General features: G+C 60.7%; 1 protein-coding gene across 7 annotated transcripts in view; it reads left to right on the forward strand.

Annotated features, from left to right (window-relative positions):
* The first annotated feature begins 1 nt into the window (after window position 1).
* BAHCC1 (BAH domain and coiled-coil containing 1) overlaps window positions 2–26,705 on the forward strand; it is a 70,759-nt gene continuing 44,055 nt past the window's right edge. For 5 of the 7 annotated variants that reach the window (XR_008515229.2, XR_008515230.2, XM_054535905.2 and 2 more), the window contains exons 1-2: window positions 2–168; window positions 4,041–4,424. Coding sequence is in view for 5 of the 7 variants with exons in the window: in XM_054535905.2 (XP_054391880.2) it covers window positions 4,247–4,424 (178 nt within the window). In the remaining 2 variants the exon portion in view is untranslated. Of the gene's footprint in view, window positions 169–2,007; window positions 3,270–3,368; window positions 3,825–4,040; window positions 4,425–26,705 lie in introns of those variants that run through there. The other 2 variants (XM_063718343.1, XM_063718344.1) reach the window with 2 other exon arrangements.

Raw genomic sequence — 26,705 nt, forward strand, 5'->3', positions numbered from 1 at the left:
CAGGTTTGAGAGCCGCTCTGGATGGGCTCGCTAGAGTCGTTGTTGTGGAAGCGGTGCATTTACAGTGCAACAGTCAGCACATTGAAAATACCAATAGGAATACAAAACAAAGTCACATTTACTGATTTAATTGTATTGCATTCAGTTGTATCCAGGAAACAGCCTCCAGTAAGTAACTGAAATTGCTTTCATTTTTTTTGTTTTTGTATTTTTATTATTTTATTTTTTATTCTGGCTTTGGGGTTTTACATTTTTTTTAGCAAAAGAAATTCAGGGTTGTGATGTTAAGAAGTATATATCTTCCCTTTTAACAAAATCCGTTAAAATGTCGAGGTTTTTTTTTTTTCTTAAAAAATAGGGACTATGAGCGATTTTTTTTCTCTGAAAAATCTTATCGATCGGCTTAAAATTTCCCCCGTAATGCATCCTTGCTTTGCTCTGAGCGCTTGTTGTCTCGATCGACACCCAGCATTAAAAATAAATACTCGAGACAGGACAGGGACCGCCAGGCTGCGTCTGGCGCTAGCCGCGCGGGTGGCACCGGGCGGACAGTCGGCGAAGTCCGGGCGCCGCCAGCGTGCGCCCAGTTCTGGGTGACCCACGAACGAACCCCAACTATTCGCTCCCCTACCCTGCTCCCCTCCCCGGAACAGTCCTGGGTTGACCCTGCCCGGTCGGTCCGCGGCGAGGGGAACCGGCCGGGTCGTGGTACCCATGGCCGCTGCCCTGAGGGGCCTTCCGGGCCGAAGCCAGGGGCCAGGGAGGGGAACGGTCATGGCGAGTTTTTCGGGCCTTCGTTCCCATTTCAGAATTTTTTTTTTCCGGAGAAGTGGGGGTGGAGGAGGGGGGCCGAGCGAGGCCGGCGCAGCGGGGCGTTTTCACCGCGCGCGTTCGGGACAGCGCGCGGGGCTAGGGTCACGGCCCGTGTGGCGGGGTCCGCGGGCTGGTTTTCTTCGGGCGCGGGGGTCAGGCGCGACCCCAGTTCTCATGACTCTCCCATGGAGCGGGTGCGGCTGTTTCGCAGGGAGCGGGTTCTGCGGCGACGGCCGAGCCACTCGCGCCCCAGGGCGCGCCTGGTCCCAGCCCGGCCTGCAGGCCCCACGGCGCCCGCGCTCCCGGAGACGGCGCCGGAGGGAAGCAGACGGGCCAGAGTCCTGGTCTCCGGCAGGTGGGCGAGGAGAGAGCGGGTTTTTAGATGCAAAAGCAGGAAACAAAGCAAACTTGTAGAAGCCCCAGATCCTGGAGCGCGCCAGCCACGCCTGGGGCCGCGGGAAGAGGGACCCGCGGCTCCGGGGTCACGCCCTGCCTTCCCGGGAAGGAGCCCTGTGCTCCCAGGTTCAGCTCCTCCCGAAATGCCCTCGTCAGCGATTCTCCGCCCGCCCGGGGCCCTCTGCCCGCCGCCACTTTTCGCTCCGTTTCTTCCCTTAGCTCAGCCCGACCTGGCGCTGTGGCGCCGTCCTCGCGGTCCTCCGGCGCGGCCTCTCCTGGAGCTGGGCTGGGGGTGGTCCCCGGGCCTCGGCACTCGGCGGGTGGCGGCGTCGCCGCTGCGGGACTGTGGGGCTCCCAGCCCGGGCCGTGTGGCCGCCCTTCCTCGCCCCGCTTCCTGGCCGCCTCAGGCTCCCCAGGCCCCCGAAGCCCGGTGCTGGCAGACGCGGAGGCGCGGCGCGGCCTCTCCCCGGGAGGAGAGAACACAAAGAAAAACTCTCTCCAATCCGGTCAGAGCCGTGGCGGCGCAGGCAGGCGACAGTAATCCACCTCCTGTTTGCTTAAAAAGTCGAGCAGGCTGGTGAGAAAGGAACAATCGGGCCTGCGATCCGCCCGCAGGGGGTGGGAGATTAAAATTGTTGCTTCGTAGCCGAGCCCGCGTCCCGAGAATCGCCGGCAGCTCGCGCTTTCTCAACTTTGAAATTTCTCATTGGAGAAAAAAAAAAAAACACAAAACAAAAGCACAGCACACACGACTCTCCGGAGGCCGCCAGGAAGCCTGGCACCCCCGCGTGCGCAGCCCCCGGCCCCTCTCCGGCTCTCGGCGCCTTTGAAGCTGCAGGTTTCTGACCTCCCTCCCTTTCCTTCTTTCCCTTTGTCCCGCCCGGCGCCCTCCGGGGCTCGGGAGGCGCCGGCCGGGGCTGGGGGCCCCCACGTCCCTAGTCCAGCCCGGGCAGCCCCTCCCCTGACCCCGGCGCTCGCAGCCCCCTCGCCAGAGCACACTCCAGGCCCTGGCAGCCGGGCGCTCGCTTTGCAGGCCGGGCTCGGGGCTTGGGAGCCGAGCTATTTGTTAGACCCGGGGAGAGAGCTGGCGATCCCCAGAGGGAAGGGAGCCCCAAACGCCTTTGTATGTAGTTGCCAGACAAAGAGAACTCTTTGTGTAGATCCATTTATTTACAATGCAAAAGCTCTCCGAATAAATATTTAAAAAATTTATCAGCTGAGCAAATATGTATTCACTTAATACATTATGTTTTCGATTATAGATTAAATCAGACACAAAATAGTCTGCAAATAAGACGTTTTAGAACCCAGACCATAAAATATCGCAATTTAAAAAGGTATTCAGTAGATGGAAAACATCTTAATCGCTTTGTTGTCATGGTGGGATGGCTACAAAAACACAAGGTTTTCTGCAAAGTTCCTAATTAGGAATATCAAGCCTATCCATCTCCCTTTTGTTGGAGGTGATAAACATTAAAACAATACGTATTTAGAAGATGAGGAGTAATATGTGAAGTACGTCCAGGGAGCGCCTTCGGAGGGACGCCTGGGAGCACGGTGGTGCACGCAGCTTCTATCACTGGCTCCGACCCTCCGCACCCAGAGTCTGAAATTGTCCCCAATTTCGCCTGAGTGGATGCTCCGCGTTGGGTGGGGGTGGAAGAAAATGGAGGTGAGGGTCATTTTAGGTGGCCCTGCTGGAGGTCTGGGCAGGGTCTGCTGGCAGAAGGTTGTGCCAGGCCGGGCCCACCTTCCCCGGCTAGAGGGGCCGAGCTGGGCGACGCAGACCCCGTGTACCTAGGCCGCCCGGCCATGCAGAGACCGGCCTCTGCTCGCGGTCCCCGGCAGGCGCTGAAGGAAGAAATCCCAGGGCCGATTTGGGCCGTTGAAAGAGAGCATTCTGACTCTGAAAGCATCCCCCCCCACACACCCCCAAGCCCCCAGTCCGCAGAGGAAGATCCTGGGCGAATTTGATTGGGGGGCGGGGTAATTGTTACAGCCTGAACAGGAAGCTCCCGGCTCCGGGACAGCAGGCCGGGCACTGCGGCGTGGCGGCCCAGGTGATGCCAGTGGCGGTTGCGGGGCGCCCGGGGCTCTGAGGAGCCGGCCTGGGGTCCTAGCGCGATGCTGGGGGACGGGAGCTGGTCCCGCTGGGGCTGGGGAGGGGGGACCACGGTGGATTCAGAAGAATGGGCCGAAAGATGCAGGAGGGGGATGGGAGTGGGGAGAAAAGGAAGGTTATTAAAAAAAAAACTCTTGAGTTACAATCAATAAAATTACTCGCTTAATTAGCATGGTTATTCGGTTAAGCGGAATGCAGTAAAAGCTGGACCTCGGCATGAGGTGGGGAGAGGGAGAGAGCGAGTGTGGATTCCAGGCCTTTTCCTCCGAGACACCTTTGGGCAGCGGGGGAGGGGAGAGGGTGTGCGTGTGAGTGTGTGTGTGTGCGAGTGTGCGTGATGGCTTCGCAGATTTGGGTTTTTATCACCCAGCAGAGCCAGCAGCCTCTTCGCCGCGGCGCCCTAGCTGCAGGGACCCGCGGGGACGAGAACGGGAGGCGGCGAGCAGTGCGGCTGGGTTCCCCCGGCTGCCCCGGGCCAAGCGTGACCGGGACGGTGCGTGCGCGCGCGGGGCCCCGGGTGCTGGGCTGGCTGCGCGCCGCGTGCGGCGGGGAGACACCGAGCGCCCCGGCCCCGCCACCCGGCCTGGCCGCCGCTCGCTCGGGCAGGCGGGGGTGGGGGTGGGGGGAGTGGGTGAGCGGGCGGGGCGGGGACCCCCGGGCGAGCCGAGCCCCCCAGTCACCCGTGTCTCCTCTGCTTTTGCCTCCACAGACCATGGACCCGCACAGCGGCCGCCTGCTCGGTGCGCGGCCGCCCGCCGAGAAGCCCAGTCCTCCCGCGTGCTGACCGGCCCCGCCGCCACCACCGCCTGTGACCCCGGACGCCGCCGCCTCTGCGCCGCCCGCGCGCCGAGCCGCCCCCGGGCCCCGGCCGCGCTGCTCCGAGGAAGCGGCGGCGGACCGGGGCCGGGGCCCGGCATGGATGGCCGGGACTTTGCGCCGCCGCCGCATCTGCTGTCGGAGCGCGGGAGCCTGGGCCACCGCAGCGCCGCCGCCGCCGCGCGCCTCGCCCCGGCTGGGCCCGCCGCGCAGCCCCCCGCACACTTCCAGCCGGGAAAGTACTTCCCGTCGCCGCTGCCCATGGCTTCGCACACAGGTCAGTGCTCGGCCGGGGCGGGCGCGGGACGGGAGCGTTCGAGAGCGGAACAGGGCGCCCACCCCTCCGCTCCCGGGAGCAGAGAAGCTTTGGTTTCATTTCCCGGCCCCGGCCGCGGTGGCTGCCTGGGCGCTGAGCGGGGCCGCGCGTCCCGCCAGCCCCCCAAGCTGCATCGCCGCGGTTTAGAGCGGCCCTTCCCTGGCCACCCTCCCCCGGGGGTCTCGGAGGGGCAGCCCCGGAGCCGGCTGAAATTAAAGCCTTTCCGCGCCTCGCCACCCTCCCCCGCCCCCTCCTGCAGATCTAAATTCCACGGAAACCTCTTTTCTGCATTCTGCATTCACCTCCTTAAGACGTTCCGGGGCTGGGACAACGAGGCGCTTTCTGCGGAAACAAAACGGCTGTTGTGGCTGGGGGAGGGGACCAGGGTACGCCGCGGCCTCGCGGATTAGAGTGGTGTGTGCGCCGGGCGAGCGTTAATAAGGACTGCCGGTGTAAGACGAGCAAATCCTGTTTCTATATAAAGCCTTGAAGTGTCAGGGCGAGAATGGGTTTGCAGGGATGCATTTGCCTTAACGAGTGCCTCTGGTATCCCGCTAAAGCCGGACAAAGCGTGGCCGGAGTGCGGCCCAGCCTCTCAGCCTGCGGCCCTGGGAGGAGGGCAGCGCGGGCGCGGGCTGGGGGTGGCGCGGGGCGGCGCTCAGGATTTCGGTGCAGGCGAGAGTGCGGCGGATTTGCTCCAAGAGGAGAGTGAGGTGGATTTGCTCCAAGAGGAGAGCGTGGGGCGCCCGTGCTGGGCCTCGCAGGGACGGATCCTCTCGGGCCGTCCCCTCGGACTCCCTGCCCGAGAGGATCAGTCCTTGGCAGAGCGGGCCCAGGCCTCCGGGGCAGCCCTCTTCCCGGCGGCTTTGATATGAGTGTCGAGGGAGGTCAGGGAAGGGGCAGCTACCACGCCTGAAGCCTTGGAGGTCACCAGGCGGCGCGGGTAGATTCGGGGGAAGCGCGCAGAGTTGCGCTAGGGACCCGCCGGGTCATCCTGGTACATGGGTGGCTTTTGTTTACAGTTTGTTCTAAACATCAGAAATGTTTGTCGCTTTTTAAAAAAAAATTGGCAGTAACAGTTATTATTGGTAGCTTGATGAACTGTGAATACTAATAAAATTATATCTGCTTTAATGGGATTACAATGAGCGTGTGGATTAAAACGGATGGCAGAGACGGGGCTAGAAGGGAAAACGTAGGAAGAAGGGAGGGCACTCAAAGAAAAACGTACATTTCCTAGAAAAAAACAAACTCGAAATTGCTTAATTGCTAACGGGCTTCCAGCATTTGCAGCGCCAGGAGATTGGAACGGGGGAGCCGCCCAGTGGAGGGGTCTCCCCAGCACTTCCCGGGTTGGCCCACACCCGCTTCCCTCCCTGCCTGGGCCTTTGGCGAGGCTGCCCTTTTCTCTCTGTTGCCCTTCCTTCTTTTTCTCCCTTTCTTTTTTCTCCTTTAGATTTATAACTGGAAAGAAAAGGAGAAAAAGCACTTGCCTGAGTGATGGGTGATTTAAAAATATCTCTTCCGCTGTCCCTGTGGTTATCAAGCTTGTCTTCCTTCCCCTGCATGGGAGCTGCTGCCCACCCGGCTCAGGTGCACGGGGCGCTGAGGCTGGGGCCACCCTGGCAGAAGGGACAGCTTGCCAGCCTCCCCACCAGCCCCTCTTCTGGTTGCAGGCTGGTGGCCCCTACTGGGGGTAGGGGGATTGTGTGCACCCCATCTCCACTGTGCTGTGCCCTCCAGCCTGGCAAGTAACAGCACGACAGAGACAGGGGCCCCTGACGCTGAGGCTTGCATGTTGGTGCACAGGCAGGCTGGGGCTGTCCCCTCCGGGATGCCAGGCCAAATTCCCCATCAGGTCAGGTCAGCACTCCCTCCCTGACCCCGTGCCCCAGCTCACGTCCTGGTCAGGTCCAGGCCAGCCGCATTCTCCCCCTTCTGCCCTTACTTCCAAGTCTAGGCAGCACCCGGGTAGGTGGGCGCCTGGTCGGGTGGCCTAGCCCTTTGTCTTGTTCATTCTAAGTTTGGCCACGTGGTTCTTGGCGTGTAGGCCCCGGAGGGCTGCGAGAAATGGCTCTGGGCTCTGGCCTGGCCTGTGTCCTCCCTGCTTCTTCTTGATCCCAGGCCCTCCCAGCCTCCCCAAGCGCAGGGTGCTCTAGAGGGCGCTGGAGGCCCCTCGGGGCTGCCTCTTCCAGGGTCTGAAGGGTCATGTGTCCCCTGTCCCTGGAGGCCCCATTTCCTCCCCCCTGCGGACCCAAGAGACCGCTTGTGCTCGGAGATGTTCAACCCATTTGTGATTGGCAACTTGGTCATGCAGACATCCAGCTAGAAGCATCTGTAGCTGAAGGAAAGCCTTTTGAAATTGCTAAGAGCCAGAATATTGTATTGGTTTTTAAAATTTAGCTGCACGTATTTTTTTTAAAAAAAGAATTATACCCCAGATCACTTTGCTTTGGTCTGTGTCTATATATGATCTAGTTTAGAGAGAAAAAAGTATAATTAAGTTAAACAATTTTTTTGCGTCTCGTGTGTGGACTTCCAAATGGCCGGTTTGGCTGCCTTGCTTCCCATTTTCCTGGATGGCCTCAGTCCGCAGGCCACAGCTGCAGCCAGCCCGCCCCTCCCTCTGCTGACTGCCCCTTGGAAAGGAAAATTGACCCGGATTCATCCTGCCTGTCTGGAGTAGAATCCAACCATCGGGGATGGAGGCCCTGGCCTCCATGAGGCTGCCTCTTTTTGCTGGGCTGCTCTTCCTGTGCCTGTCTGGCCTGGCACTGCCACCCCGGCTGGACTGAGGCTGTCCCTGCTGGCTGCCTGGGCTGCCTTTCCCCAACCCCACCCAACACTTTCAAAATGTCAGCCTGAGGGGCCCTGATGGGTGGGGACATGGGGCTCCCAGGCTTCTTCCATTGTTTTTCTAAAAATGAAAGTGCTGGGAGCTTTAGACTCGGGCTGTAGGGTTTTATGGTAAAGTGCTGTTCTAGTAACCTTGTCACCAAAAGGTGCAATTAAAATGTTTGGAATCATTATTTTTAGTTCAGTGTTAGATTTTGTCTCTAATACAGATGGTCCGGAGGCAAAGCTGTGAAATCTAGGGGGGAAAAAAGAGAAATCAACAAGAACCAACCCAAGATTTTTCATCAGTGCTACTGCCTGGAGCCACTGGGGCTGGCGCCTCTGCTGGGAGTGTGTGTGTGATCTGGAGGCAGCCCCGGCCTGGGGAGAGGCCCACATAGACAGCCCCCTGTCCTCCTGGCTTCTGGCTGGGCCCGCTCCTGTCCTGGTCTGTACGCCTCCCCTCTCCAGGGACCAGGGCTCCACCAAGGTGCTACTTTTCATCTTGGTTTCAATAATCTGCTCAGATTCCCCTCCCACCCCTTCTCTTGTCTTCTTTGGGGTGTAAATTGCTGGGGCCTGGGAAACCAGGTGCTCTGAGCCTGGGGTTTTGTGGGAGAAAGGCGAAGGCTCCTTCTGGTGGGAGAACTGCAAACTACTTCTTTCCTGCTGAAAAAGTGCTTCCTACCGCCAGTCTCAAAAAAAAAAAAAGAAAAAGAAAACACCGAAAAACACAACCAAAAAATACCCCCAACTCGGTAGAGGAAAAAAAAAAGATAATTTCCTAGTGTGAAAAGACCCTATCACAGGCTCCTCTCCCTCATCATGTGATATTTTTTTGTAAAGAAAAAAATACATTTTCTTAAATATCTCATTAACTCCATGACACGATGGAGCGTTTCTGCAACAGTTACCAACATTAAGTAGGTGTGAAAAGAGTTACTTTCCGAAGACGTCACCCGTCCTGCTCCATAAGTGACAGAGCTAGACATCAAAGTTGCCGCAAGCCCAAAGGAGCTACGGGAATCCGGGAATGTGGGGCCGCGTGGACCGGCGGCGGTGGCCCGCCACACCCGCCCTGCCGAAGCCCTGTTTGGAATGTGGGTTTCCCCCAGTGGGGCTCGTGCTGCCACCACGTCTGATTATCCCTGTACGGAGCCGCCGGGCTTTCTGTAGGAATATCCAGGTCACGTGAGTAATAAGGCAAATTAGTGAGCCAGGCAGAGAACGGCGTTGTGCAAATAGCACATCTCCCCTGGAAAACGCGCGTCCCCCCAAACGCTCCCCGGTTATTCTTAGAAATCTTCCCTCATCTCCCTGTGAGACAGGGTTCAACAGCCCCCACAGACAGGACAAAATGCATAGGAGGCTGTTAGAATAACATGGATGAGGCTAAAAATACCCCTCAGAAACACACATAAAAAAGCCAAATCCAACAACAGAACGAGCTAAAAATATTCCAGGCTTTGGCAAAGAGCACAGAGTTAAATAAATTATACAAGAGCCATTCATGGGAGCAAGTTGACTTTCTCTCTTACGGGAACTTGGTTCAAGCTAATAAAAATAATAATTTACTAGCCACTGAGCTTTGCATGAGTTTAAATTTAATTGGTGGGGCTTCTGGCGTTTGTCACTTCTTGGCGATTAGTGGTCTTGCCCTGGCCTGGGCCAGAGTGGGGAGGGGATGCTGAGGCTGGGGCTCCTGGCAGCAGGGACATTTTCCCCTGAGGAGCAGGGCCTGGGTGCAAGGGCAGATTACCCAGGAGGCTGGAGGAGGATGGAGACTATTGGGGGTTCCATCCAGGAAGGCAGAAAAAGAACTGGCAAGGCACGGCTATTTTAATTTGATAAATGATTGTACACCTTTAAGAGTGTTTTAACAATCAGGATACACTCCAGCAAGTCGATAGGATGTTCGCTGTCAACTTACATATGTCATCAGAGCTGGCTGTGAGCATAAATAATGTGTGAGCGCTTGGGACAGCTGCAGTCTCTCCTGGAGGCTGAGGCGTGGCAGGTAGCACCTCTGTCCCCTGGCGGGCACCTTTGTTCTCCTTCTCTCTCTGTGTCTGGAGGCAGGGGCTAGAGGAGAACAGTCGTGGGGAATCACTGAATGCTGCTTTCATCCTGGGTGGTTTGGTTGGGGTCCCTCCTCTCTGGGGACTTTTTAGGTCTCCCCACCAAAATAAGAGTCCCCAGAACTACTTGATCAGAAAAACCACTGTGGATATGATCTGAGGCTAGGATAGTAGCATTGTCTGGTGTGTTTTCTCTCTGTTTTTGTTTTGTTTTTGTTTTTTGAGACAGTCTGGCTCTGTCTCCCAGGCTGGAGTGCAGTGGCACGATCTCGGCTCACTGCCTCACTGCAACCTCTGCCTCCCTGGTTCAAGCCATTCTCGTGCCTCAGTCTCCCAAGTAGCTGGGATTACAGGCATGTACCATCACGCCCTAATTTTTTTGTATTTTTAGTAGAGACGGGGTTTCACCATGTTTCCCATGCTGGTCTTGAACTCCTCAGCTCAAGCAATCTGCCCACCTCGGCCTCCCAAAGTGCTAGGATTACAGGTGTGAGCCACCGTGCCTGGCCTCTGGTGTCTTTTGAGGCAGCAGATGTTTATATATAGCCACTTCCCAGGAGTTTTAAACATCCACCCTGGGGTTGGAGTAAGGGTAACTCCTTTTACTCCCTCCTCTTCCTTGGCTGTTTCTTAACTCAATCTCCCCCCCGGCCCCCCCCCCGTGCCCCCCCAAATCCTGGCAGGACCTTCTAACTCCCAAAGGACTACATTTCCCAGAATACCCTGATCTAGCTCCAGGGTCTGAGCCCGAGACTGTCCATGTCCCTGGGCTGGGAATTCCCAAGCACAGATAGAATTCAGCCAGTGCCGCTGGGAATAAGTACTTTCCTGGTGGAAGAAAGCCTTGCTCTCTCGTGCCCCCCTGCCCTTCCTTCTGGAAGAGGCTTCTGGGACCCCGGGTCTGGCTTCCTCCCTACCATAAATACCTGAATATAGGCCCATAACAAATGGGACCTGTCCTCTGTCCTCTGCCCTCTGGATCCTGTGAGGCAGCTACTGTGATTGTCATGGCCAAAGCCCCACCGGAGAGTCTCCCCCGACCCCCTGAGCTCAGTACATGGCACATGCCCTCTTTTGGAGTGGCCTGGTTGCCCAGCAGCTGCTGTGGAAGCGATACAGGGACTCCTCCTGGGTAGCAGCGGGGCCAGCCTCTGCCTAGGGAGTCCTTCGAGAAAATACCTCCCAGCCTTTGGGGTGCCCCCTTGCCCTCCTGACACCCTCAAACAACAGAAGCTGCCTCCCTTCTTGATGGGTCCATCCTGAATGACAGGTTTCCAAAAAGAAGCCCTCCCTCAAACAGGCACTACCTTGTTCCCCTGAGGAGGGAGGCAGGCTCGTCCTGGCCTGTCCAGGGGAGGTTCCGAAACCCTCGGCTCCTGGGTAGCCTCCTTGAGGGGAGGTGGCCTCCCCTTGTGTCCCCCACCTCGCAGACGTGCTGTGTGTGAATGGGCTTGGACTCAGAGTATGCCCCTGTCTGTTTGGTAGATGGGTTACTTGCTCTGCATCCCCCTCCCAGCCCCAGCTCCCCGCCCACCTGGGAACGGCTTCCCTGGGGTTCCCCGGTCCCCATTAACCTCTGGGACCTCATTTCCCCTCACTGAAGACACAGTGTAACAAGCAAAAAAACAAGATCAGAGCCAGCGTGCAGTGTCTGGAAAATCACTCGCAGCCCAGGTCCTTCTGCAAAGGATGGGGCCTGGAAGGGCCTCGGGCGTGGGACCGCACTCCGCTCTGGCTCCGCCACTCTGCCCGCTGACGTTTTTATGGGATAATATACCGTTTCGCTCACGCAGGCCTATTTGTCAGTGGGCTGCCCCTGTTTGTTGTAATCTATAATATTACTGCCTCCCGTGGCCCGAGAGCAGCTGCTGCCAGAGAATCCAGGGACGGTGGGCGCTAGGCGTGGGCTAAGGGGACGTGGTGGCAGGCGCTGGGGGCAGGCGGCGCCCAGGTCCTGGTTATGAGGTCGGTGCGGGGTTTGCAGCGAGCCTCGGGTCTGGTGGGTAGGCGTCCAGCGCCCAAGCTGGGAGCCAGCCGGGCTGGCATGCTGCAGCTGTCCACACGATTAGGTTCCAGATCGGATCAGCCAGGAAGTGGGTTTTTTTCATTCTGACCTGCTGTGGTGAGGAAGGGAGGGACAAACAGGTGGGCTGGGTTCCTGCCTTCCCTTCTCTCCCCTGGGATCCCCTGACAAAAAGTCCAGTGTCTCGAGATGCCGGGACTCTGAGGCTGGCCGGAAGTGCTGCCCCTTCTCCGGGGTCTGTGGGAGACCCACTGTCACTTGGAACAGTGAGGAACGACGGAGCAGCCCCTTGCCCCAGCTCAGTGCAGGGACATGGTTTTGCAGTGGAAATTTCCAGAAATGGGGGATGGGTGTGCTTCCAATAGGGTCCTCTGAGCAGCAGGCTGGGCTTCCCGAAGCAGAGGGTGACATTGGGGGGCAGTGCCTTCTTGGGGTACCCCACCAAAAAAGAGAAGACTTAGCCATATTAAGTAAGAAAGAAACCAGCCTGCTGGCGTCTTCAAGAGAAGTCAGGTCTCAGTGCGACTCCGTCTCTCTCCAGTCCTTGGAGCACAGTTGAAGTTTTGCTTTCTTCCCCTGAGACTTCTGCAAGCAGGGGCCCCTCCTGTTCTTACACATGGCATGGGTGAGAGTGAGCAGATCCAGGGAAGAAGAGATGGGGGATGCCCAGACCGAAGACCCAAGAGACCTGAGCCTGGGATGGGGGTGCCACGGTGGGTGGGAGAAGGGGCTGCGCTGTGGGGCAGGTGCCCCTCTCGGGCATGAACAGACATTGCTGCCTGGCAGGAGTTTTCTGGCCCTGTGGACGTATAGTTGTGGCCCCCTCTTGAGTGAGGCCCACTCTGCAGACCCCAGTAAGGATATCCCAGTGGGGTCTAGCCACAGGTTCACTGACCAAGCTCACAGCTGCTCACACTCACAGATGTGGCAACATGCACCTGCTCCTGTGTGCTCACACCATGAGGCAGGTGTTCACCTGCACGCTCACACACACACACTCACACTGTTCAGAACTGGCCCACAAGGAGTCCCACTCCAGTGGCCCCTGGGAAAGCCAGGCTGCCTAGTGACTGGCACGGGCACCTGTCTGCCCCCTACGTCCTCCCCACCTGCTCCATCCTCCGTCTCCTGGCTCCTGGTTCCTGGCCACCTGCAGGAGGGAGCAGAGCCGCAGATCCACATGACCCACTGGCTCAGCCTCCCTTCAGCGCCTTCCCCGGCCCCTTTCCTCCTCCTGCCCCTGTGTGGCTGTGGACCCTGTCCTCGGGCTCCAGCTGAACTTGGCCTTGCCCTTTCCTGAGCTCTTGCTCCACAGGAGGACACGCCTGTCAAGATCAATTCCAGTGCGTGGCGAATGCCTCGGGGCCAGGTCTGGTCCCGTGCCTGCCCTGAGGCTGTCTAGTTGTCCTGGAAGCTGCTGCCTGCATGGGGCACTGCTTCCTGTCCTGTGTGGTCGCCTCCGCCCCAGGCCTCTGCGCCTGGGGTCCTAGAGGTTCCTAGATGCTCGGCTACCCCAGGCCCCACCTGCCTCCCACCCTGCACCCCCACCTCTCAGCTGCCCCCAGTACCGTCTCTGCCCACCGTGCCCTGCCCCTCCAGGGGTCTACACCTGCCCGGCCCTTTACTTGGGCAGCTTCTGCAATCCCCAGTGCCTGCCCCTGCCACTCTGGAGTTCTGATCCCGGCGGCACATCCTCTCAGAGCCCCCGTGTGACTCTGCCTAAGTGGAGAGGGGTCCCCGACTGCTCCATGCCCGCCTCTCCTTTCCTCCATGCCCCATACCAGCTGAGCTGTTCTTGGTGGCAGCATCTCCTGGGCCTGCAGCCCTTCTTGTCCCCTTCTATGACCTCCCAGCCCTGACCACCCACCTGGGTCTGTCCCACAGAGCCTGGCGGCAGCCCCTGCCCAGCCCCCCTGGCTGGCTTGCTTGGGGCCAGTGCCTTTCCACTGCTGTCAGCCATCTTTCCTGGGACACTGCAGGCTTCTGAGTCTGGGGGGGAATGTTCTTCTGTCCCTTCCTATCCCCAGAGCTGGGCCGAGCCACGCTGGCCTCCGTTTCCTGCCCCGGTGCATAAGTGCCCATCCATGTTCGGGTGACGTGCACAGGCACGCATGTGTGGGTGTGAAGAGCTCTGCTTTTCCCCTAGGATTTCACCCCCATACTGGAAAAGATGATTAACTCTGGGAAAACTAAGTTAGGAGGTGGCAGTGGCGAGAGGCCCAGCCAGGGTCTCTGGTCTCTTTATTAAAAATCAAGGTGTTCCCCCCACACTGGACCGTGGCGTGGGGTCACAGGTTGCGTGGGCACCTGCCTGGGGGACATGGCAGCATCCCCTGGCCTTCGTGTAGCATCTTCAGTTGTCATGGCAGGTGTGCGCTACACCTTAAAGGGTGTCAGAGCCCAGGGGATTGGCAGATGGCGCTGTCCTCTCCTGATTAGCGCCACACGAGGTGGTGGGAGACAGAAGTGGGGGTGGGGCTCTTGTCCCCCGAAGGCTGGTTGGAGCTGTGCCGGCTGAGTGGCCTGGGGAAGGGGGGGACGTGCGTGTGAATGGAGGGAGGCGGCCCACAGCTGTGAGGGAGGGTCCTGCAGGGCCAGGAGCGGGCTCAGGGTGGGGGCCTGTTCCTTTTCATCTCGTGGCCCTGGCTGGGGCTGTGAGGCGACTCCCTGATTGTCCACGCGGGGTTGTGGGGGTACAGCTAGGATTGGGAGTAAAATCCAATGGTTTCATCTGGGTCATAGGGCACTGGTGGGTGAGAAGGGACACCTGGGGAGGGCTGCCTCTCCCTCCCCACCCATGGGCCTGCTCCCCTTCCCACTGACCAGAGGGAAATCAGGGCCCGGCGAGGTCGGGTGCGAATCAGCTGCCTCACCCTCTGCGACGTCTCCATCCACAGGCTGGCCCTGCAAGCACCTCCCCAGCAGGCTGGGCTGTGCCAGTGAGGGGGAGACCATGGCCCTGGGACTCATGTCACCAGGCCACAGCGCTGCCTCAGGCCCGTCACATTGTGGGTTTTGCTCTCCAGTCTTCCGGCCCTGGAGAGCTCCCGGCCTCAGCGCCTGCCCGAGCTGAGGGGAGCATGCGTGATGGGGCCCTGCCAAGCCGCCTTCGCTGCAGCTGCCCCAGCCTAGGGTGGGGGTCGGTGGCCCCTCCTCTTCCCTCCCTGAGTCTAGGCCTCCCACCTCTAAAACGGGCAGTGGCCCTGCCCTGCTGGAGGGTTGAATGGGACTGGGGGATGCAGTCGTGGCCCTGGTGCCCTCCCAGGAGCACTGTGGCCGTCCCCATCACCTGTGGGGTCCTGGGACCCTGTACGAGCTGCCGGAGGCACACAGCCTATGCACACCCCTTCCCTGGCAGAGACTCAGAGGCCTGGGGAGGAGGTGGCTGTGCCTGGGGACCCTTGGTGGGGCTTCCACCCTGGGCAGGCAGCGAGACTCCTGAGGGCCCCACCTCATTTGCCTCAGAGGCCCAGGCCCTCTCCTCTGTGTCCGTCGAGGGATTCTGTAGCCTTGAGGCCTTAGTCTGGCCATAGAACTAGGAAACCTGGGCCCTTGGCTCCTGTGCCCTGGCACGGGGGTCCAGTTGCCTCACTTACCCCCACCTGTGCAGGGGCCGGCATGGGCTTGGCGTGAAGGTGGACGCCCACCCTCCAGTGTGTCCTGGGGCGTTGGATGTGACTGGGATGGGCAGATGTGGACCTGCTCTGAGGCACCATGGGTCCTGGCACTACAGGCAGTGCAGACACTCTGGACCCCCAGGTGGGGCCCGGGTGCTGGGGGGCCTTCGTGGCCTTCCGGGTCTACTGGGCTCTGGGACTTCAGAGAGCTTCCCAGTGGCAGAGGGGGACTGGCCCAGGGGAGACACCAGCAGATCATGTGGGATGGGACCACAGAGCTGGAAGAGCAAAGATGTCCCCCTATCCCCCCAGTCTTGGGGCGGGGGTGGGGGCTCTCTGCCTGGGGTTGGGGGACAATGAAGCAGACTATGCTTCCCCGGAGTCCAGGGGTGCGGATGGCCGCTCATCAAACACTGCTCTCCTGGGGCGGGTCTCAGAGCTCTCTAGGTCCCTCCCAGGGAAGGAGGGCTTCAGAGCCGCACCTGGGTCTTTGCTCTCCATATGTCTGTGTGAAGGCCTGGGGCCCACGTGTGTCTACCCTCAGGCTTGAGGGGTCCCTCTCTCTGGGGTCACGCTCCCTTGTTCTCAGTCCCGCAGCCGTCCTCCGCGTGAGCCCATTCATCGCGTGCCTGCGGGTGCCTGTGTCCTGTCTCTGCCCCAGGCTGAGGCCGAGGGTCTGCGCCACCTGGGCATGCCCAGTGGGGCCCCAGGAGGACTCACCACCCCCAGTTGAGCAGCTCCCCTTCTCGGCAGCTCCCAAAACCTGACCCCAGACAGGCAGCAGGAGCTGGACCTGCGGTCAGCCCAGGCCCGAGAGTGAGGCTGGGGAGAGGGGAGGCAGCGGTGCCCTGTGGGTGTGAGCACTGCTGGCTCCGTCCTCCACTGTATTCAAATGGATCAGGGAGGGTGGGGTTGGGGGGGAGCAGGGTTCTTGAGGTCGTCGGCCAGCCCCACCCCTGCCTTCCTTCCTTCCTTCCTTCCTTCCTCGAGAGGCCTCTCCACCCAGCACCCACGAAGACGGGTGAGCTGCTGGCCACCCAGAGAGGGTGTGGGGTGGTCCAGGGTGTAGGTTTGGGGCATCCCAGACCTGAGGCGCTCCAGGCAGCTCCCCTTCCACTCTGCCCAGCACACCCTGCCAGGGAGGCCTCAGCATAGTCCTTGAGCTCTGGGGGCCCCAACCCAGCCTCCCTGGGTCTCTGGGCCTTTGCCCACTTTGCCACACTTGCACGCCTCAGCAAGGTCGTTCCCGACAAGCCCCTCGCCGCCCCGGCCCCTGCCCCTCCACACCCTGGTCACTCTTCCCTCCAGCTCAGCCCTCGCCATCGTATCCCTGCGTCCGAGGGTAGCTTTGCCGCAGGAAGCATTTGCATTTAGCGAGACACACAGGCGCACGGGGACCCAAGTGTGGCTACGATGAGGGCAGGACAAGGGCCCCGTGGCCTCCTGGTTTCTGGCTTCAGCTGGTGACCCCCAGGAGGCCTGATGGCAGGTCCCCCGTCCCTGGCCGGTGAGCTGGCCTTGGAGTGGCAGGAAAGAGCCCAGCTCTGTGGTCCCCCAGGATACTCCAGGTCTCCGTAGTGGGACAGCTACCCCATCCAGCCGGCCCTGCCGTGGACCCTGGTCACTCCAGGCCAGCAGGTCACCTTGTGGGCAGTTTTCCTGGAAGCCAGTCCCCTCTCTGAGGGTTTTCGTATCCGTTTAGGTATCCTAAAAATAAACTTTTAATTTATTTTAATTTAATACCCAAATTAAATTAAATTGTAATGCATTTTTCGGCTAACTTAAAAAGCCCTTAGTGTGTGTAAATACAGATAAAATCAAAGAAAATGAAAAGTGTATGTGAGGCCATGCCATTCTTCTAACACGTTGAGAGTTTGATGGTAAATACTTAGCAGAAATCCAAAGTGCCTAAGTCTGGAGGGCCTCAGGTGGGAGGCGGCTGGGTGGACACCCTTGAAAATGCCGAAAGCCAGAAAAGCCAGAGGGAGACACTTGGTCCGCAAAGGCCTCGGGACAGCTTCCCACACCTTGGTCAGAGACCCCTTGGGGCCCGTCAGCCAGGGCAGGGAGCAGCCACCACGCTTCAGCCTGCGTTGCTGACTTGTGCACGAGGCAGGTCTGTGGAGTCACCGACTCTCCCTCCCGGCCCTTCCTGTACCTTCCCAGGGGCTCTTTCCCCATCCTTGCGCTCCGCCCCCGCCATGGTTCTGTCTCTTCCCTGCATGAGTAGCTGGGGCTCTCTCTCACATTATCTCGCAACTGGGTAGCTTAAAACAGCGAACATTGATTATTTCACAGCTTCTGTGAGTCGGGAATCTGACTCAGGGCCAGGTGTTGGCTGGGGCCTCGGACATATCCAGACCCAGCTGTGGGGAGTCCCCTCCCGAGGCCACCCTCCGGCTGTCGTGGGTGTGGGATCGTTGCTGGCTGCTGGCTGGAAGGAGACAGTGAGAGAGCGCAGGACGGAAGCTCAGTGCGGGTGCGGCCTCACCTTGCGGGGGCAGTGGGTGGGTGTCATTTCCACCACATCCTATTTCTAGAAACGAGTCCAGTTCCCGCCCACACCAAGGACCGATTACATAAAGGTGAACACCAGGGTCTGGGGTTATCAGGGCCTTCTCTGAGGCCCCCCACAGCAGTCATACCCTCCCCAACCCCAGAGTGGGCCATCGGGACCCCACCTGTGGCTGTGGCTGCCTCCCCTGTGCTGACCATGCCCTCCCCGGGCTCTGGCTGCTGGCTGGGGGAGACCTGCCCTCGGGGGTTTGTGCCTCTCCTCTGCCCTGTGCCCTCGGCCTCCTTCTATGTGACTTGGCCAAGTGTAAGCCCCGGGCTCACTGGAAGCCTCGCTCCCTCTCAGCCTCTGTACCCCCGTGCCAGCCTGGTCCTGGACATCTGAGGCGAGGCTGGCCCTGTTCGTCCCTCACCACTCTTCCTCCCCCTTCTGTCTTCCCCCGACACCACACCACACCACCGCCTCCACTCTGGGCTGTCCCCCTCCGCAGCAGCGGGCCCCTGGATACCCATGGACCGTCCCCACCCCAGCCAGGGCAGTGCTGTCCGCACAGGTGCAGTGTCATCTCAGCACCTGTGGGAGGTCCGTTCCCAGACGTCCTGCCCTGGTGGAGTGAGCTGACCCCAAAACAGCCACAAGGCCGCGGAGGGGGGGGGGCGCTGCAGCAAGGTCCCAGGGCCCGTGCAGGAGGCAGGCCGCTCAGACCACCTGTGGCTTCCCTGGACTCCAGGCTGGGCTCAGGGCGAGAGTGCGTGACCCTAGCCTGTCATGGGCACTCAGCAACTGTTCATGTACCAGCCAGGTTAAGGTGTCCTTCTCTGGATGGAGCGCAGGGCTCGCTATGGGGTGCTGGGGCCGCTGTGTCCTCTGGTCTGGGCAGTGCTTTCTCCTTCCGTTTCTGCGTCAGCTGCCTGCCCGGGTGGGGTCTGCAGGTGCGTCAGCCACCCCGGGGGCTCCCCCAGCCCACCTTGAGCCAACACTGGCAGCCCATCTGGGTGCCCTTGGGATGGGGAGCTGGCCCTGGACCTGGCCTGCTGGACCCGTGTGGTCTGAGCGTGTCTCTAGACTTTCCTCTGAAGCTCTGGGGGTGCCTTCTGGGCCCTTACCCACGCCGAGGAGCCCCCACACAGCAACCCAAGCCACCTGCCCAGGACCAGCCATGGCCCCCTCGATGTCCCCCTTGGCAGCAGAGCGGCTCGTCCCAAGGCAGGACCTGTCCTGGGGCAGGGGCAATGGTGTGGGGGCACCTCCTTCAGCGAGGGCCAATGCCTGGCACCCTGGCCTCTGGGGCAGGTCTTGTCTGAGCAGCAGAGGGTTAGGAGGGCGCTGGTTCTCCCAATGGTCCGTGAGGCCGGCAGGGTGTGCAGGCGGCCAGCATCACAGCCCGGACCCCACAGAGGCGGAGCTCGGGCTGCTGGGCTGGGTGCTGAGGGCACCAGGAGCTGCCGGACCTCACCAGGGCCTTTTCTCCCTCGGGCCTCCCGCCCGGGCCCCAAACCCCCTCGGCCAGCCCCATCTACCCAGAGTTCCCTGCCTGAGCCACCTGCCTCGCCCGCTCCCCTGCAGAGTTCCTAGGAACGCCCAGTGTTTGCCTCAGAAGGCTGAGGTGAAAACTAAGATGAATAAGATGAACGTGTGTGTCGTGAGGGCGTGGGTCCGTGCGGCAGGAGCGCCGGCCATCCGGAGGGCCTGGCGTGGCCATCGGGGGCAGGAAGGACCGAGGCTCCCTGGGGTTCATCACAGCCTCACCATGTGTCCCCAACCCCAAGGCCCCGGGACGGGGTGAGGCTGGGGGTGGAGGCGGCAGGCACCCCCTGGGCCCAGCCGTGCCCACTCCCCTGGCGCTGCCACACTGCGCTGAGACGTCCCGTGTGTTCCCTGGATCCCGGTGTGCTCTCCGTTTCCCACCCCGGCCTGTCGCGTCTCCACCCGACTGGCCGTTACCCGCCACGGCGTACTGTCCTCCAGCGGCCGTTACCCGCCACGGTGTACTGTCCTCGCCTGCGGCCGTTACCCACCACGGCGTACTGTCCTCGCCTGCGGCCGTGCACTCTGCATGTTTGCCCCCCAGTTCCCATCGGGGCTCTGCCCTTCCCGCCCTGGCCCCTCTTCCAGGGCCACCAGATGCTGCGCAGGGGGCTGGGGATGGGCCCGGGCGAGGGGGCTGGAGGAGGGCACCTGGCCGTGTGACCCCCGCCCTCTGAGACCCGTCCGCTGGCAGCTTCTGGTTCCTTCCTCTCTTCCACCCATCTCCCTGGACCCTGGGTTTGCCCATGCCTGGCTCGGTGCCACACAGCAGGGGACAGGTGTGCTCAGCCCCTTGGGGTCGCAGCAGGGTGCTGCCTGGAGGGGAGTTCCAAGGGGGACCTTCGTTGTGAAGGAGGGCAGGCTGGGCTTTTTGAAGGTGACTGGGTGTGAACCAAGCCTTGAGAAACAGAGTTTGGCAAGGGGCATATGTCCCCCTGGAAGTGTAACACGAGTGCGAGGCCCCATGTGGCTGGAGCCAGCTGTACCAAAAGCGATTGGCTGGGAAATAACATAAAATGGCACTTTAGCGGGGGCCGGTCATCAGTGGGGGCTGGTCCCTGCCCTTTCAGCCTGCAGTGACCTGTGCTGGCCCCAGCCCCCACCCAGCCCCTTCCTGGGATACTGCAGCCTGAGCCAACCTCATTTTGGGAATCAGGCCCTTGGCACCCTGTCCTTCTCAGCACCAGGGGCAGGAGTGACCTGAGCCCCCTCGGTGGCAGGTGGAGCTCTTCCGGCCAACATAGCCACCTCCACGCTGGATGTGGTGACCACAGCGTGCGAAGCTGTCCCTGCTCCCTGACCTACCCCCCAGCCCTGCTTAAGCTGACACAGACCATCGTTTCTCTCGCCTGGGTGCAGGGACCCCAGCTCTGGGGGCTGCAACTACCCACAGAACCATTGCGGACGGCCCAGGCTGGCTGTGGGCAGAGCGCCCCACCCTGCCAGGGAGACCATTGGCCTCACACCTCCAGGCAGGCCAGGCTAGGAAACAAGTAATATGTGTGTGTGTGTGTGTGTGTGTGTGTGTGTGTGTCCATGAGGATGGGTGTATGCACGCGTGTGTGTGTGTCCATGAGGATGGGTGTGTGCGCAAGCGTTTGTGTGTCCATGAGGATGGGTGTATGTGCGTGTGTGTGTCCACGAGGATGGGTGTAGGCATGTGTGTGCGTGTGTCCATGAGGGTGGGTGGATGTGCGTGTGTGCGTGTGTCCATGAGGATGGGTGTATGCACAAGTGTGTGTCCATGAGGATGGTGTATGCGCGTGTGTGTGTCCATGAGGATGGGTGTGTGCATGTGTGTGTGTCCATGAGGGTGGTGTATGCACATGTGTGTGTCCATGAGGATGGGTGTATGTGCGTGTGTACGTGTGTGTGTCCATAAGGATGGGTGTACGCACGTGTACGTGTGCATGTGTGTGTGTGTCCATGAGGATGGTGTATGTGCGTGGACATGTCCACAAGGATGGGTGAGCACACAGGAACGTGACAGCCTGCCCCCCTGGCCATCCCGAGCCTGCACCTGCCTCCGCCCACCTTTCTTCAGCTGCTCTGGCGTGGAGCCTGTGTCATTGACGTCGCCCGTGTGGGCCAGGTGGCAGGAGTTAGGAGCATGCTTGCAGCCTATGGCTGGTCCACTTGGAGGATGGGAGAGGCTGGCCAGCAGGGCCACATGGCTGTGTGGACACAGGGCCAAGAGCACTAGAGTCTCCCTGCAGCCCGGCTCTGTTGGGGCTCATCCTGTGGCTGCTGTGCCCGGGCCGGCCTTGCACCCCCATCCGGTGCCCTGTTGTCCCCTCCATGTCCACAGCTAGACTGGACATGTCCGGGGTCAGGGCAGGGAGGGCCCCGGTTGAGAGGCCGGAGTGTAGGAGGGCAGGGCGGGTGTCCACATGGCCTCCCTTGCTCTGTGGGGACCTGGGGGTCAGGGTGGATTCCTGGGCTGGGGTGTGTGTGCGTGTGCCCCTGACATCTTCACCGGGGTGTCCATCTCCCCACAACTGGCTGTCTCAAGATGGTGGGATGCGAAGCGTTCAGTTTGGGGCGGGGAGACTCATCCAGCTGTGGGGGTGGCGCGAGGGAGTGGTGCTGACCACTCTGGTTGCCTTCCCACGCCCCTGGCCGGCCGCCCCACAGCCCTCCAGAGTGTCTTGGGGGCAAGGGGAGGTCCTGGCCACCCGCCTGCCCAGGACAGCCGGTGAGAGACATGGGAGAAGGTGTGAAGAGCTGGAGAAGCAGAGAGGGAGCCTGCCTGTGTCCCGCCCTCAGCCCCCACCATGGCTACTCTGAGTCACTCGGCACAGAGGCACAGAGCTCTCAGGGGAGGGAGACCGAGGAGGGACCCCATGGGGAGCGTCGGCCACCCCTCCCCCAGCCCTAGCCAAAGGGCTAAATTTACTCTTTTAATAAGAACCAGACTTATATCCGATTTTCCTTTTCTTTTATTAGTTCTGGGCTGTTGGTGGCTGAGCCCATCTTGTCATCATCACCTCCCGGCCGTTTCCACACTGATTGGGTTGGGTACACAGCAACCACAGAGTTTTCCTATTAAGGCCTGAGAGACACTGCCTCTGGGCCAGCGCAGGCTTCTGGAAGGTTCTCCTGAGCCAGCCAAGGGGCTTCCCGGGTGACGTGCTCCTGTTCCTGGGCGGGCGCCCCTCCCACAGGCTGCTGCAGGTCCTGAGCTGAGCCCATGGCTGCATGCTCTTGGCCTTCCCTGCAGCCGCTCCCTCGCTGCCCCCATGCTGGTTCCCATCCTTTCGCACCCCATTTTTCTCTGTTACTCCTTTCTCCCTGTGCCTGCCTCAGTCTCCACTTCTTGTCCAGCCTCCTTCATGGAGCCATGGGTGGTGGGGAGGTTTGGTGGCCCCAGGGGGCCAAGGTATTCTCAGACACTTCCAGGCTGTGGGGGCAGAAGAGGCAACACTAAGCAGGGCGGGCCCCGTGTCCCACCAGGCGTGGAGGGAGCCGTGCTGGACAGATGGACATCTGGTGGCAGCAGGTGTGCAGTCGGGACAGAGGGCCGCCCCGGATCTGGACAGTTTGCGGGCCCTGGAGAGGGCTTCAGATAGGAGAGGGCTCCAGGACAGCCCCAGAAACGCTGGGGCCTGCTTCTCCACTGCAGAGGGGAGCTGGACCTGGCCACATGGCCTACTGGCTGCCCCCCAGAATCCACAAGACTCCCAGGGGCCACTTTAGGGTCTGGGGTCTCACTGATCCAGGAGAGGCAGCTCAGAACTGAGCGGCTGTGCTGGGTTGGGGGCTGGCTCCCATGCAGCAGGGGGCTGGGGGACTGGAGCTGCAACTTGATGCAGATCTGAGGCCCTCTCTACCACCAGTGGGCTGGGACATGCTCCAACCCAGGGCAGCTGTTGATCCCGGTGCCCCTTCCATGCCACCTTGTGCACAGCGGAGGCCAAGAGCCTTTGCCAAGGTTCAGGTCAGTAAGAGGATAAGTCTGGTGGAGGCCTGAGCCCTGGGAAGCAGCATCTTTGAGGACTTGCCCAGCTGTGTGGATCCCGTGCCCGAGAACAGTCTGCCAAGGTACGCACACCCACAGACGTGTGTGTGTGTGTGTAGCCACTCATCCCAGACATGCGATCACAGTCAGACCTTGTGTGCACACCCATAGTCACGTGCACACGCCCAGAGACAGGTTTGCACACTCAGACACACCCCGTGAGTCTCGCACACAGTCCTTCCCCTGCCTCCGTGCAAGTGTGAGTGTGTGCAAGTGTGAGGTGCACCCCACATCTTGAGTCTGGACCACTATTGATTGTAGCCGGGGTGGGGGAAGCATCACTGGGTTGTATCTGGGGGTTGAGCCTGCAAACTTACCTGCACACCCGGCATGCACCTGCCTGTCTCCCAGACACATCTGCACACTGTGGTAGCATGTGGTTGGGCCTCTAGCCCCTGCTACAGCAGCTTCTGGTCTCCTGGTGCGGGCAGCGGTCCCAGAGTGGCCTCTCACCCCAGGCAGGGCCTGGTCTCCCCACCCCATCCCTCATTCCTCTTTCTGGGCAGCCAAATGGTCAGATGCTACACCCCTGCCTCCAAGCGGGCTGCACCTCCCCTCTGCATCCACGCAGGAACCTGTGCAGGGCGGCTTCCTCCCCCAACTTTCCCGGAATGAGGAATGTGGGGCAGGGCCAGCAGGGGGGCTGCTCCTCCTTCCTGCTTCCCCTCCCGTCCTGCACAGCTCCCCTGGGAGCCTGGCTCGTGGGAAGGGTGCTTGGGACCGCCCATCACTCCCTTCCCAGCCACTCCTGGTGTCCCCCACCTGGGCGGGCCCTGTGGGGGGCGGGGAAGGTGTGGAGCGGAAGCCAGTGCCGAGGGAAGAGGGGAGCCTGAGCGGGTGTGGGTCGGGGGTGGGAGCTGGCGCAGGCGGCGGGTGCAGCCGCCAGACTCGGAGCCGGGGAGGCCCATGCCAGCAGCCCGGCAGCTGGGCTTCCGGAAGCAGCGGGAGCCGGGAGCCTGGGAAGGGCCTCGCTGCTTCTCTGGAGCTGCCGCCATCTCAGCGAGGCTTTTTTTTTTTTTTTTTTTTAACAACCCATTTCACAGTTTCCAGAAAAGGAGGATGCTGTCTCGGCAGCTCACTTAACTCAAAACAAATGCTTGCTCTGCCGGCTCTGCGCCCGCCTCTCCCGGCTCCCAGGCCCTGCCATCCTCTTGTTCCGTCTGCCTTCAGTCTGGTGCCACAGGGTGGAGCAGGGTCAGCCTGGCAGGAGAGTGGGGTGGGGCACAGTGGGCACCTGGCCATCCGATTGCCCAGGCCCAGCCTCTGGTGTATGGGTCCTCGGGACCCTGGATGGGGGCTGCTGGCACGGCTGCTGGACCAACCCTTACAGAGGGAGTGGCTCTCCGGGAAGTCCTGGGCTCCAGGGCCCCAGCATGCTCTGTACCCCTTGGGCTGCCCAGCATGTGTTGCCCTTCTTGGCCATCCATGGCAGGGAGCCTGGCAGACAGGTTGGCAGGAGGCAGGCTGGCTCCCATCGGCTGTCCTGGCCACTTAGGGCCACCTCTGCTGTAAGCCCATGTGGCCAGCTCTCACCTACTGTGTGCCGGCCTCCCCACACAGCAGCCCTGGGCCAGGGCCAGGCTCAGTGGGCATCAAGACTCCAGCCCAGCTGTTGTGCAGCTGTTCCCCAGTCCTCCTGCTGCTGGGCCACCCTGGGACAGCAGGTCCAGGCACAGCCTGCCTCCTTGTCTAGTTGGCTGGACCTTGGGCGCCGGGTCAGACTGGCCTCCAGGGATGGGGCTGTGCCCGAGGACCTGAGCCACCTGGGGGTGGCCACAGCCCTCCTGGCATTGCTGTCTCCCGAAACCGTTTCCTCAGCTAGCCGGGCGCCCGAGCCAGGCCTCTACAGCATCTTGGGCAGAGCTGAGGTGGCCCTGGAGCTGGGGCCAGAGCCTGGTCTGTATCTAGAGCTGCAAACCCGGCCTGGGCCGGCTGGGCAGTGGGGGGAGCCGGCTGGAGGCCAGTGTGCAGTCCTCGATGTCCCTGCCGACACCGCGTCCCACTTACTGGTCCCTTCCCCAGGAACATCTAAACTTGTACTGCATCCCTGTGATGAGAGCTGATGGGAAGCCTGGCAGAGCGGCCCCAGGCAGGCTCTGTGTGGGGCCAGGGTGCCCTGACCATGCATGCGGGTGGGGACAGGCCGTGTTCAGCCCCCAGCGGAGCACTTGGGGCTATGGGCCTGGACCAGCAACTTAGACTCGGTCATGTTCCATCTCTTACCAGCCCCGTGGTGGGCCCACGACCGACCTTGAGAGCATGGTAGCACTACGTCACGAGTCTGAAGCCCCAGGTGGGGGAGGTGCCACTGCAGGCAGTGCTAGGATGGGGCACTTGATCTGAGGAGGCCTAGGTCAAGACCCCCTCCCTGGCCCCCAGCTGCCTCCGCCTGGGCTGGTAACCACAGCACTTGGTAGACAGGGACTTTGCCAAGAGGAAAGAGCCCTCAGCCCGGTTCCCGGCTGGCCTTGGCCCACGCGATCTGGCCCTGGCCAGATCCCAGGCTACACTCGGCTCCCAGGCAGCTGAGGCACAGGCTCTGTCTGGGGTTGGCCACTGGTCGGCAGGCGGGGGCTGGGGAGGTGACAGCCTGGTCTGCCTGTGGCTCTGCTGGCCAGTCACAGTGCCATCCCCAAACACTGGGAGGTGGGGGTGACAGTAGAGGCGTGATGCTCTGTCCTGGGGTTTCCCGGGCTCCTCGGCAGCTGAGTGGGATAGGGAGGGCCTTAGGTGGCCGGCAGTCCCACCCCCACACTCGCAGGGGTCACCACAGTAGTGACCACCTGGCAGGGCCTGCAGAATCTGCTTCCAAGTTTCAAGCTAAGGCGAGGACAGTGGGGGAGAAATCCACGCCTTTAGAGTAAGCATCTGAGAGCCCCCAGCCATGTGCAGGGCCCGTGCCCACGGGGCAAGGGAGATGCCGGGCAGAGGCTCTTCCCCTGCCTGGTCTCGTCTCTGAGGTGCTGGCCTGCTGAGCAGCCAGTGAGAAGCCCTGGAAGCAGCTGCCACCCGAGCCAGGATTTCCAGAAGCAAGAGGCCACCCCAGTCCCTTGGGGGGATGGTAGGGTCTCTCATGGTAGGCTCAGTACGCAGGATGCCTGGGCCACGGAATTGGGGTGCAGCGTGCGACCCCGTGTGATACTGGAGAAGTGTATTTGCAGCTGTGCCCAGAAGTGGTCCCAGATCGCTCATGTGAGGGCCTCAGGGCCAGGGTCTCGTGTGACTCCACTTCCTCTCGTGATTTTTTTTTCTTGGAGGCGGAGTCACACTTTGTCATCCAGGCTGGAGGGCAGTGGAACAATCTCTGCTCACTGCAACCCCTGCCTCCCAGATTCAAGCAATTCTCCCACCTCAGCCTCCCAAATAGCTGGGATTACAGGCGCACACCACCATGCCCGGATCATTTCTGTATTTTTAGTAGAGACAGGGTTTCACCATGTTGGCCAGGGTGGTCTTGAACTCCTCACCTCAAGTGATCCACCACCTTGGCCTCCCAAAGTGCTGGGATTACAGGCGTGAGCCACCGTGTCTGGTCTCTCTTGTGCTTTATTACCTGAGCTATTTTGGTGAAAATACAAAGACATGATGTTTGTATGATAAGGAGACAGCAATCCAGCTGGCCCATTTCC

This window comes from Pongo abelii, chromosome 19 (genome assembly GCF_028885655.2).
Source record: "Pongo abelii isolate AG06213 chromosome 19, NHGRI_mPonAbe1-v2.0_pri, whole genome shotgun sequence".
Lineage (NCBI taxonomy): Eukaryota > Metazoa > Chordata > Mammalia > Primates > Hominidae > Pongo > Pongo abelii.